The sequence below is a fragment of the Salmo salar genome, chromosome ssa11 (assembly GCF_905237065.1).
Source record: "Salmo salar chromosome ssa11, Ssal_v3.1, whole genome shotgun sequence".
Taxonomy (NCBI): Eukaryota; Metazoa; Chordata; class Actinopteri; order Salmoniformes; family Salmonidae; genus Salmo; species Salmo salar.
In genome coordinates, this window is record NC_059452.1 from 99,177,950 (window position 1) to 99,189,715 (window position 11,766).

Here is an 11,766-nt window from a genome sequence, read left to right on the forward strand (position 1 = left end):
CTAGTGGTGGAACTTGAAGCAGTAGTTGCCACCGGACTCAAACGGGTTAAAGTGGAAGGGCCATCCCTGGCCACCCTGACCCCCTCCTCCACCCTGCAGGCTCTCTGGGTCCAGGGATCAAACTTCTGAGTCAAACTTCTTACGCATTTCTACAGTGGATGGAGAGACATGCGAATAAACAACAAGTTAATCTTGTTTCCGGCTATGCTTTCAACACATTTTGATTGCTGAAAACTGTTTGACAGGATGTCCTCATACTCCAAATAGGTCACAGCTTCCTAAATACAATCATACTAGGCTTGATCAACATTATCAGGTGCATATACAGTACAGTACCTGGGTCGGTGAGCACCTGTTTTGCAGAGGTGATGTCGATGAACCTTTTCCCTGCCTTCCTCTTCTCCCAATCCTTTCTGTACTTGTCAGGATGCCACTTTTTGGCCTGCTGCCTGTACGCATGGATAATTTCCTCTTTGTTGGCACTCCTGGAGAAAAATAACATAAGGTAAAAGCTTGTTTGAATACAAGGAGTAAATGCATTCCAATTTCCCTGAAGTGATCACAGAGGTTGGTGAAAAGAAGAGAATAGAAATCAATTTCAAAAGAATGAACTTTTCCCTTGTCCAATCACTTGTAGATCACATATAGACAGATCACATATAGACAGGAATTATGTTTTGAAGAAGTATTTGAACACGATTCCCTTCTCTAGGTCAGGCATACCTTTTGACACCTAAGATCTTGTAATAGTCTTTCTTCGGGGTGAACTCGAGCAGTTCCTGGGCTCGCTTTAAACCATCCCTGATCTCATTGTTCTCCTTGTCAAACTCCATCACTTCCTTGTAGTCTTCCACCGCTAAGGAGGGGTAAAGAAAAAAAGGCAGAGAGAGTTTGGCTGTGCAGTAATTAGGACTTACATTTTAGTCATTTAGCAGATGCTTTTATCCAGAGTGACTTACAGTTCAATTCATCTATGTGGTTGTCTCACCATTCATCAGGAGAGACAACCACATACTGTATCACAGTCACAGTAAGTACATGTTTCCTCAATAAAGTAGCTATCAGCAAAGACCGAGCTAGTCAGGGTGGAAAAAAGTCAAGTGCAAGTGTCAGTTCAGGCTCCTGGCTATAAACACTGGGTTACATGGCACGTGTGGGAGTCCCTGAGCTACAACAAGCCCACAAGTGAACAAAGCCAGAGTACTTGAGGGAGTTAAAAACAATGCGACAAAGTGCTTTCATTCCATGTCATCGTTCCCTATACTACAGTAGTAGCATGGTGATAGTACCGTCTCCATAGTTCTGGTTGGTTATCATTCCATGTCATCGTTCCCTATGCTACAGTAGTAACATGGTGATAGTACCGTCTCCATAGTTCTGGTTGGTTATCATTCCATGTCATCGTTCCCTATGCTACAGTAGTAACATGGTGATAGTACCGTCTCCATAGTTCTGGTTGGTTATCATTCCATGTCATCGTTCCCTATACTACAGTAGTAACATGGTGATAGTACCGTCTCCATAGTTCTGGTTGGTTATCATTCCATGTCATCGTTCCCTATACTACAGTAGTAACATGGTGATAGTACCGTCTCCATAGTTCTGGTTGGTTATCATTCCATGTCATCGTTCCCTATGCTACAGTAGTAACATGGTGATAGTACCGTCTCCATAGTTCTGGTTGGTTATCATTCCATGTCATCGTTCCCTATGCTACAGTAGTAACATGGTGATAGTACCGTCTCCATAGTTCTGGTTGGTTATCATTCCATGTCATCGTTCCCTATGCTACAGTAGTAACATGGTGATAGTACCGTCTCCATAGTTCTGGTTGGTTATCATTCCATGTCATCGTTCCCTATACTACAGTAGTAACATGGTGATAGTACCGTCTCCATAGTTCTGGTTGGTTATCATTCCATGTCATCGTTCCCTATGCTACAGTAGTAACATGGTGATAGTACCGTCTCCATAGTTCTGGTTGGTTATCATTCCATGTCATCGTTCCCTATGCTACAGTAGTAACATGGTGATAGTACCGTCTCCATAGTTCTGGTTGGTTATCATTCCATGTCATCGTTCCCTATACTACAGTAGTAACATGGTGATAGTACCGTCTCCATAGTTCTGGTTGGTTATCATTCCATGTCATCGTTCCCTATGCTACAGTAGTAACATGGTGATAGTACCGTCTCCATAGTTCTGGTTGGTTATCATTCCATGTCATCGTTCCCTATGCTACAGTAGTAACATGGTGATAGTACCGTCTCCATAGTTCTGGTTGGTTATCATTCCATGTCATCGTTCCCTATGCTACAGTAGTAACATGGTGATAGTACCGTCTCCATAGTTCTGGTTGGTTATCATTCCATGTCATCGTTCCCTATACTACAGTAGTAGCATGGTGATAGTACCGTCTCCATAGTTCTGGTTGGTTATCATTCCATGTCATCGTTCCCTATGCTACAGTAGTAACATGGTGATAGTACCGTCTCCATAGTTCTGGTTGGTTATCATTCCATGTCATCGTTCCCTATGCTACAGTAGTAACATGGTGATAGTACCGTCTCCATAGTTCTGGTTGGTTATCATTCCATGTCATCGTTCCCTATGCTACAGTAGTAACATGGTGATAGTACCGTCTCCATAGTTCTGGTTGGTTATCATTCCATGTCATCGTTCCCTATGCTACAGTAGTAACATGGTGATAGTACCGTCTCCATAGTTCTGGTTGGTTATCATTCCATGTCATCGTTCCCTATGCTACAGTAGTAACATGGTGATAGTACCGTCTCCATAGTTCTGGTTGGTTATCATTCCATGTCATCGTTCCCTATGCTACAGTAGTAACATGGTGATAGTACCGTCTCCATAGTTCTGGTTGGTTATCATTCCATGTCATCGTTCCCTATGCTACAGTAGTAACATGGTGATAGTACCGTCTCCATAGTTCTGGTTGGTTATCATTCCATGTCATCGTTCCCTATGCTACAGTAGTAACATGGTGATAGTACCGTCTCCATAGTTCTGGTTGGTTATCATTCCATGTCATCGTTCCCTATACTACAGTAGTAACATGGTGATAGTACCGTCTCCATAGTTCTGGTTGGTTATCATTCCATGTCATCGTTCCCTATACTACAGTAGTAACATGGTGATAGTACCGTCTCCATAGTTCTGGTTGGTTATCATTCCATGTCATCGTTCCCTATGCTACAGTAGTAACATGGTGATAGTACCGTCTCCATAGTTCTGGTTGGTTATCATTCCATGTCATCGTTCCCTATACTACAGTAGTAGCATGGTGATAGTACCGTCTCCATAGTTCTGGTTGGTTATCATTCCATGTCATCGTTCCCTATGCTACAGTAGTAACATGGTGATAGTACCTTCTCCATAGTTCTGGTTGGTTATCATTCCATGTCATCGTTCCCTATGCTACAGTAGTAACATGGTGATAGTACCGTCTCCATAGTTCTGGTTGGTTATCATTCCATGTCATCGTTCCCTATGCTACAGTAGTAACATGGTGATAGTACCGTCTCCATAGTTCTGGTTGGTTATCATTCCATGTCATCGTTCCCTATACTACAGTAGTAACATGGTGATAGTACCGTCTCCATAGTTCTGGTTGGTTATCATTCCATGTCATCGTCCCTATACTACAGTAGTAACATGGTGATAGTACCGTCTCCATAGTTCTGGTTGGTTATCATTCCATGTCATCGTTCCCTATACTACAGTAGTAACATGGTGATAGTACCGTCTCCATAGTTCTGGTTGGTTATCATTCCATGTCATCGTTCCCTATGCTACAGTAGTAACATGGTGATAGTACCGTCTCCATAGTTCTGGTTGGTTATCATTCCATGTCATCGTTCCCTATACTACAGTAGTAACATGGTGATAGTACCGTCTCCATAGTTCTGGTTGGTTATCATTCCATGTCATCGTTCCCTATGCCACAGTAGTAACATGGTGATAGTACCGTCTCCATAGTTCTGGTTGGTTATCATTCCATGTCATCGTTCCCTATGCTACAGTAGTAACATGGTGATAGTACCGTCTCCATAGTTCTGGTTGGTTATCATTCCATGTCATCGTTCCCTATACTACAGTAGTAACATGGTGAAAGTACCTTCTTCGTAGTCCTGGTTGAGGATGAAGGCCTCAGCTCTGTCTCGAAGGATGTTGATGTTACGTGGATCTCTCTGGTGGGCTTCAGAGCAGATGTCTATTGCCTTGGCAGCCATCTTTTTCTGGGGGAGAATAATGGAGCAACGTACGTATATAAAGCATTATAACTGGGTGGTTCGAAGCCTGAATGCTGATTGGCTGACAGCCGTGGTATATTAGACCGTATACCACAGGTATGACAAAACATTTATTTTTACTGCTCTAATTACGTTGGTAATCAGTTTATAATAGCAATAAGGCACCTCGGGGGTTTGTGATATTTGGCCAATATACCACGGCTAAGGACTCCGCGTTGTGTCGTGCAAGGAACAGCCCTTAGCCGTGGTATATTGGCCATACTATATACCACACCCCCTCGGGTCTTATTGCTTAATTATTAGTGGTTCCCTAATCATTAAGTAATATACTTTTTAAAAAGTTGTGAAATCAGTAGCTGTGAAAGTAGTTCTGAGAATTTGATCACACTACCAATTAATTTCTGACTTTAGAACAGGCCAAGTTATTTCTATCAAATGGCCATGGCAACGGCACAATCCATCTGTTTCTATGTGATGGGACCCACCTTGACCAGGCAGAAGCAGATCCTCTCTTTTGTCTTATTGGTGTAGTAGGGGACATTAGGTTCTGCCTTCATCACTGACTCATAGTTGTATATGGCCATTTGATACCTGAGAACAAAATATTTAATAATACATTTTCATTTTAGGGCAACAAGAGTTAAACAATAGTCATAACTAAAATCAATCAAAGTGGGTACAAATAGAATAGGTTTATTGATAAAACTGTCAAAGAAACCTAAAATATAAAACTGTCAAAGGAACAAAAAAGGACTGAAATATAAAACTCACATAGGGACTGACACATAAGTCCACATTTAGAGTGGCCCTATTGCCTGGGGCAAGTGAACTGAGCAAGCATGGAATTTGAGCCTGCTCTGACGTTGCCCCATTGGTTAGGTGTAAAAAAAAAAAAACTAGTGAAAACAACCAAACTGCAACGAATTCCAGTAGCCTTAAAGGGATACTTCGGGATTTTGGCAATAAGGCCCTTTATCTACTTACCCAGAGTCAGATTAACTCATAGGCACCATTTTTATGTCTCTGTGTCCAGTATGAAGGAAGTTGGGACATATTTTTGCGAGCCAATGCTAACTAGCATTAGCACAATTACTGGAAGTCTATGGGTATCTAGCATCGGCTCGTGAAACTACCTCTAACTTCCTTCATACTGGAAACAGAGACATAAACATTGTTAAACTGATCTTTCTGGTTCTTCCCCATTCTTTAAGTGAAAGACAAACAATGTATGGCATTTTTGGCAGTCGGGGAAGTTGAGTTTCCTCAGATACAAAGAACTCCAGTTCTGATCTTTCCTATTCCTCCCCTATGTGTAGGTGAAAGGCATACAGTGTGTTGTACATTGAATGTACAAAACATTAAGAACTTTCCATGACAGACTGACCAGGTGAATACAGGTGAAAGCTATGATCCCTTATTGATGTCACTTGTTAAATCCACTTCCATCAGTGTAGATGAAGGGGAGGAGACAGGTTAAAGAAAGATTTCTAAGCCTTGAGACAATTGAGACATGGATTGTGTATGTGTGCCATTCAGAGGGTGAATGGGCAAGACAAAAGACCAGTACACCGGTTAGAGTTTGTCAAGAACTGCAAAGCTGCTGGGTTTTTCACGCTCAACAGTTTCCCATGTGTATCAAGAATGGTCCACCACCCAAAGGACATCCAAACAACTTGACAACATTTTCGGGCAAGTGATCATATTCTTCAGGCAACCAAAAGACTCTCGAAATGTTCATACTAAATGCAGTAGTACGGACCTCTCCTCCTTGATATGCTCCTCGGCAGAGTACAGCAGCTCGATGAGCTTCTTCACCTGTTTGAAGTGGGATAAACACTTCTTGTCATCCTGGTTCAGCTTCAGACACTCCCGGACGTGACTGCAGAAGGAGAGGAAAGAGAGAGAGAGATTTACACAATGTACACTACCATTCAAAAGTTTGGGGTCAGCCAGAGTGTCCCGACTGCCCGGATCAGCCAGAGTGTCCCGACTGCCCGGATCAGCCAGAGTGCCCCGCCTGTCCTCCGGATCAGCCAGAGTGCCCCGCCTGTCCTCCGGATCAGCCAGAGTGCCCCGCCTGTCCTCCGGATCAGCCAGAGTGCCCCGCCTGTCCTCCGGATCAGCCAGAGTGCCCCGCCTGTCCTCCGGATCAGCCAGAGTGCCCCGCCTGTCCTCCGGATCAGCCAGAGTGCCCCGCCTGTCCTCCGGCCCAGCCCGAGTGCCCCGCCTGTCCTCCGGCCCAGCCCGAGTGGCCCGTCTGTCCGGCGCAGCTATCGGCGCCACCGAAGTGGGCGACGCCGAAGGTGGAGCGAGGTTCACGTCCCGCACCTTAGCCACCTCCAGGATAGGTGGGTTGGGGAGGGAGGGTGTAGCACAGTGCCGTCGTTGACGGCAGCCACCCTCCCTTCCCTCCCTTGTTGTTTAGGGGGTATTGTTTATTGGTTTTGTTGGGGTATTGGGGATTTTTTGTGTTTTCTTTTTTAAGGTGCATTCCGGGGTCTGCACCTTTGGGGGGGGTACTGTCACGTCCTGACCAGCAGAGGGAGCAATTGTATTAGTTTTGGTCAGGACGTGGCAGAGATTTTTGTGTTACGTGTGAGTTGGTTGTTGGACTCCCAATTGAAGGCAGGTGTGTTGAGTTGCCTTTGATTGGGAGTCCTATATAGTAGTGTGTGTTTTTCCTTGTGGTTGTGGGTAGTTGTTTTTGCACTGCGTTTTGTGTGCCTGCAAAACTGTTCCTGTCGTGTTTATTGTTTTTTTTCCTGTGGATGCTTTACTTGTGTTTATTAAAAATATGAGTATCCACATTCCCGCTGTGCCTTGGTCCATTCCTGACGACAGACCTTACAGGTATTGTGTGTAGATTGATTTAAATGTTTTAAATTTAACCTTTATCTAACTAGGCAAGTCAGTTAAGAACAAATTCTTATTTACAATTATGGCCTACTGGGGAACAGTGAGTTAACTACCTTGTTCAGGGGCAGAATGACAGATTTTTATCTTGTCAGCTCGGGGATTCGTTCCAGCAACCTTTCGGTTACTGGCCCAACGCTCTAACCACTAGGCCAACTGCTGCCCCAAATTGATAAGGGGGAAAAACAATTTAATACATTTTAGAATAAGGCTGTAACATAACAAAATGTGTAAAAAGTCTAGGGGTCTGAATACTTTCCGAATGCACTGTTTTCGAAAGACATTGTGCATTCTTTACCAACTGTCAAACTTCAAGTGTCACAAAATCAATGACAGATAGAAAAACACAAATCAATGTGGCCCTGAAGCCGAAAACCTCTTAATTTATATGTATTTGCTTGATACATGTGGGTGGTTGTTTGTTTAATCACTCTTCCCTATTACTAATAGAAATTCCTAGTGAGCGTACCCTATTGACTCCTTGTTCTCCCCCAGGCTATAGTGCAGGGTACTGAGCTTGAGGAAGGCAGCTCGGTTGTCATTCCTCAGCCAGGCGGTGGGAGTCAGGTCCTGAATGGCCTTCCTGGTGTTTCCCAGGTGGATGTAACATTCAGCCCGGAGCTCCAGAGACTCAGGGTCCCAGGGGGACAGCTTTTGAAAAAAGGAAGGTAGGGTCAGTGGTGTGAATTTTACCTTTTTACAATTTGATACAAAGACTGTTGAAGTATAATATAGCACTGTTTGATGATGAAGGTATTGTTTAGGAAAATAGGCATTACTTTCCATCCTCCGACTAGGCCCTGTGGCTAACCTGTACCTCCACCACCAGGCCCAACGACTAGGCACTGTGGCAGAGCTAACCCCTACCTCCATGACCAGGCCCAATGCCTAGGTCCTGGGGCAGCGCTAACCTATACCTCCACCACCATGCCTAACGACTAGGCGCTGTGGCGGAGCTAGCCCCTACCACTATGACCCGATCCAACACATTGATGGTGGTCCTGTAGTCTCTTCTGTGGTGGGTCGCGTGGGCCTTTTCCTGCAGCTCCTCCAGCTCGTTGGCCCTCATCAGCTGGTGCCACGCTTCCTCCTGGTCAGGGGAGCGCTGCAGCTGAGGAGCAGAAAAATAAAAAAGGTAAAGTTTCTGAAGCAAATATAACTTGTAATAAATACATAATAGATCACTCATATCTATAAATACATAATAGATCACTCATATCTATAAATACATAATAGCACTCAACTCATATCAAGTTTCATCTAACACTTCAGATTTACTTTACTTAGCCCACATCACATAACTGCAACTACAAAAGGATAATGAATGAGAAACAAATGTAACGGCAATATGAGACAGCGAGAGGATGCGATGATGGAATGAGCATTGGGAAAAAAATACAGCGGTGAGATTTTGATTGACAGAAGGATAATGTGCATCTAGACATAGAAAAATAATATTATTCTAGTAGTAGCATTCTAGTAGTTATATTTCTATTTATCGAGACTTACCACAGCCTGAAATTTCTCCCGGGCCTTCTGGGTGTTGCCCTGCTTTAGAAGGATATTCCCCATCTGCACTCTGGCCTGAAAACATGGAGAGGGGGAGAAATAGAGAGAGAAAGAGAGGTGGTAGTGGTAGTGGTGGTAGTAGTGGTAGTAGTAGTAGTGGTAGTGGTAGTAGTAGTAGTAGTAGTAGTAGTGGTGGTAGTAGTGGTGGTAGTAGTAGTGGTGGTAGTAGTAGTGGTGGTAGTAGTGGTAGTAGTAGTAGTGGTGGTAGTAGTGGTAGTAGTAGTGGTAGTAGTGGTAGTAGTGGTGGTGGTAGTAGTGGTGGTGGTAGTAGTAGTGATAGTTGTAGTGGTAGTAGTAGTGGTGGTAGTAGTAGTGGTAGTAGTGGTGGTAGTGGTAGTAGTAGTGGTAGTAGTGGTGGTAGTGGTGGTAGTAGTAGTAGTGGTAGTAGTAGTGGTAGTAGTAGTAGTGGTGGTGGTAGTGGTAGTAGTGGTAGTAGTAGTGGTGGTAGTGGTAGTAGTAGTAAAGTAAGTAAGCGAGTGAGTGAGGTAGTAGCCAGACAGAAAGAGAAAGATAGATACAGGTAGAAAGGCAGAGATGGATGGAGAAAGAACGTTAATAACAATATCACAACGTTGTTGTCCATAACCGTGACTTGTCATGAAACAGAGATTATGTTATTGTTGACAATTGTCTATGTCCACTCACAATGACGTCATCTGGTTTGAGTCGGATAGCTCTGGTCAGGTCCGACAGGGCTGACTTGGACTTCCCCATTGCCAGAAACACAGCTGCCCGCTCATAGTAGGTCAGGTAAAGATGTTGGATCTTAATATGAACCATTTCATTGCAGGAGGAAATGAATCCTACAGCAGGAGGATTTTAAAGGTCTATTTAATATTTAGAATCACTGCTAGGGAGCTGCTGGAAGTGGTGTTTTACAGGTCCACTGGGCGTCAGTTCAAGTAGCCTATGTAGGCTACATGTGTCTCATGTGAATTAAAATAAAGTGACAATATTTGTAAGGGGTAGATGTATTTTTTTATTAGGGAAAATCTTTTTTTTTTGTACAATTGGTTTATTATATGTTCAAGGCAAGCAATAGGCAAAATACATGAATACGTGTCTCAGTCCCTGAGTGGTCCAGTGGGTAGTCAAAACACATGAATACGTGTCTCAGTCCCTGAGTGGTCCAGTGGGTAGTCAATGACAACGGCACATATGTCAGGGTAGGCATGGGTTTGAATCGGGCCCACTGCCCTTTTTGGAGGAACTTGTACTTTTCTAGTTACTCTCAGTGGGCCTTGAACAATGAAATGCATTCAAAATAGCTTGTCAAAACTTTCTTAGCCAGAGAGAGGTAAGTTGCACTTTAATTACCTTATGCCTTTGTAGTATTATATTTCTGGAGTAAGATAAGTATTTATAAGATTCTGCTCTAGAGTAAGATAAGTATTTATAAGATTCTGCTCTAATTCTGCTCTAGAAATTGTGTTGAGGACAAGTGAAAATCAAATCCTTTGATCCTTCACGACTGGACTACGACGTAATCATTTCGAGGGGGTACTCAACTGGCCTCTACATCACGACGTCCCCTGAATGCCCATCTGCTAGCCGCGGCCCGCTAGCTGCTAGCCGTGGCCCACTAGCTGTCTAGAGCACATTGGACTGTTAGCTGTATAGATCCATCTGCCAATTTCTTGGTCCACTATACCTATTTTGCCATTTGGACCTGGACCCCTCTGCTACAAGGAACCCTACTAATCCATCACGACTGGTCTATCGACATCACCGCACACGGAGGCTAAAACAGACTTTCCTCCATCGAGACGTCCCTCTAGACGTCCCTCTGTACATTATGCCTGGAATCTATTCTATCGCGCCCAGAAACCTGCTCCTTTTACTCTCTCTTCTGAACGTAATAGACAACCAGTTCTGATAGCATTTAGCCGTACCCTTATCCTAACCCTCCTCTGTTCCTCTGGTGATGTAGAGGTTCATCCAGGCCCTGCAGTGCCTAGCTCCACTCCTACTCCCCAGGTGCTCTCATTTGTTGACTTCTGTAAAAGCCTTGGATTCATGCATGTTAACATTAGAAGCCTCCTCCCTAAGTTTGTTTTATTCACTGCTTTAGCACAATCTGCCAACCCGGATGTCCTAGCAGTGTCTGAATCCTGGCTTAGGAAGACCACCAAAAACCCTGAAATTTCCATCCCTAACTATAACATTTTCCGACAAGATAGAACTGCCAAAGGGGGCGGGGTTGCAATCTACTGCAGAGATAGCCTGCAGAGTTCTGTCTTACTATCCAGGTCTGTGCCCAAACAATTCGAGCTTTGACTTTTAAAAATCCACCTTTCCAGAAACAAGTTTCTCACTGTTGCCACTTGCTATAGACCACCCTCTGCCCCCAGCTGTCCCCCTGGACACCATATGTGAATTGATTGCCCCCCTTCTATCTTCAGAGCTCGTGCTGTTAGGTGACCTAAACTGTGACATGCTTAACACCCCGGCCATCCTACAATCTAGGCTTGATGCCCTCAATCTCACACAAATTATCAATGAACCTACCAGTTACAACCCCAAATCTGTAAACACGGGCACCCTCATAGATATCATCCTAACCAACACCTCTGCTGTTTTCAACCAAGATCTCAGCGATCACTGCCTTATTGCCTGCATCCATAATGGGTCTGCGGTCAAACGACCACCCCTCATCACTGTCAAACACAGTGTCCAAAGAAGGGCCAGATGTATACAGAATGGTGTCGTCTGCGTAGAGGTGGATCAGAGAATCACCAGCAGCAAGAGCGACATCATTGATACCTCTTTTGCCAACAGGCCTGGACCCTTTGTCGACACGGAGCCCTGCCGATCCATCACGACTAGTCTCCCGAAGTAATTCCATCCATTGTGCCCTCAACCGGCCTTTGCCAGACTTTGGTGAAGATGCTTCTACTAGCCCCGGCCTGCTAACTTTTTTGAACACCGTGTCTCCCGCTTGCTAGCGTAGTAACGACTACCTAGCAGCTTCCCTGTTTTATCTATTTCTGTTCACTGGACCCTATGATCA

At 44.2% G+C, this 11,766-nt stretch overlaps 1 protein-coding gene across 1 annotated transcript; it reads right to left on the reverse strand.

The window, feature by feature from the left end:
- LOC106563796 (dnaJ homolog subfamily C member 3) lies at positions 1-10,769 on the reverse strand. Its single transcript, XM_014129653.2, is given in 10 exon segments — positions 1-149; positions 337-485; positions 724-856; positions 4,139-4,259; positions 4,760-4,865; positions 6,034-6,153; positions 7,657-7,838; positions 8,155-8,298; positions 8,697-8,771; positions 9,402-10,769. Coding segments are annotated over 10 exon segments (1,314 nt in total). The 5' UTR covers positions 9,537-10,769.
- Positions 10,770-11,766: the final 997 nt, after the last annotated feature.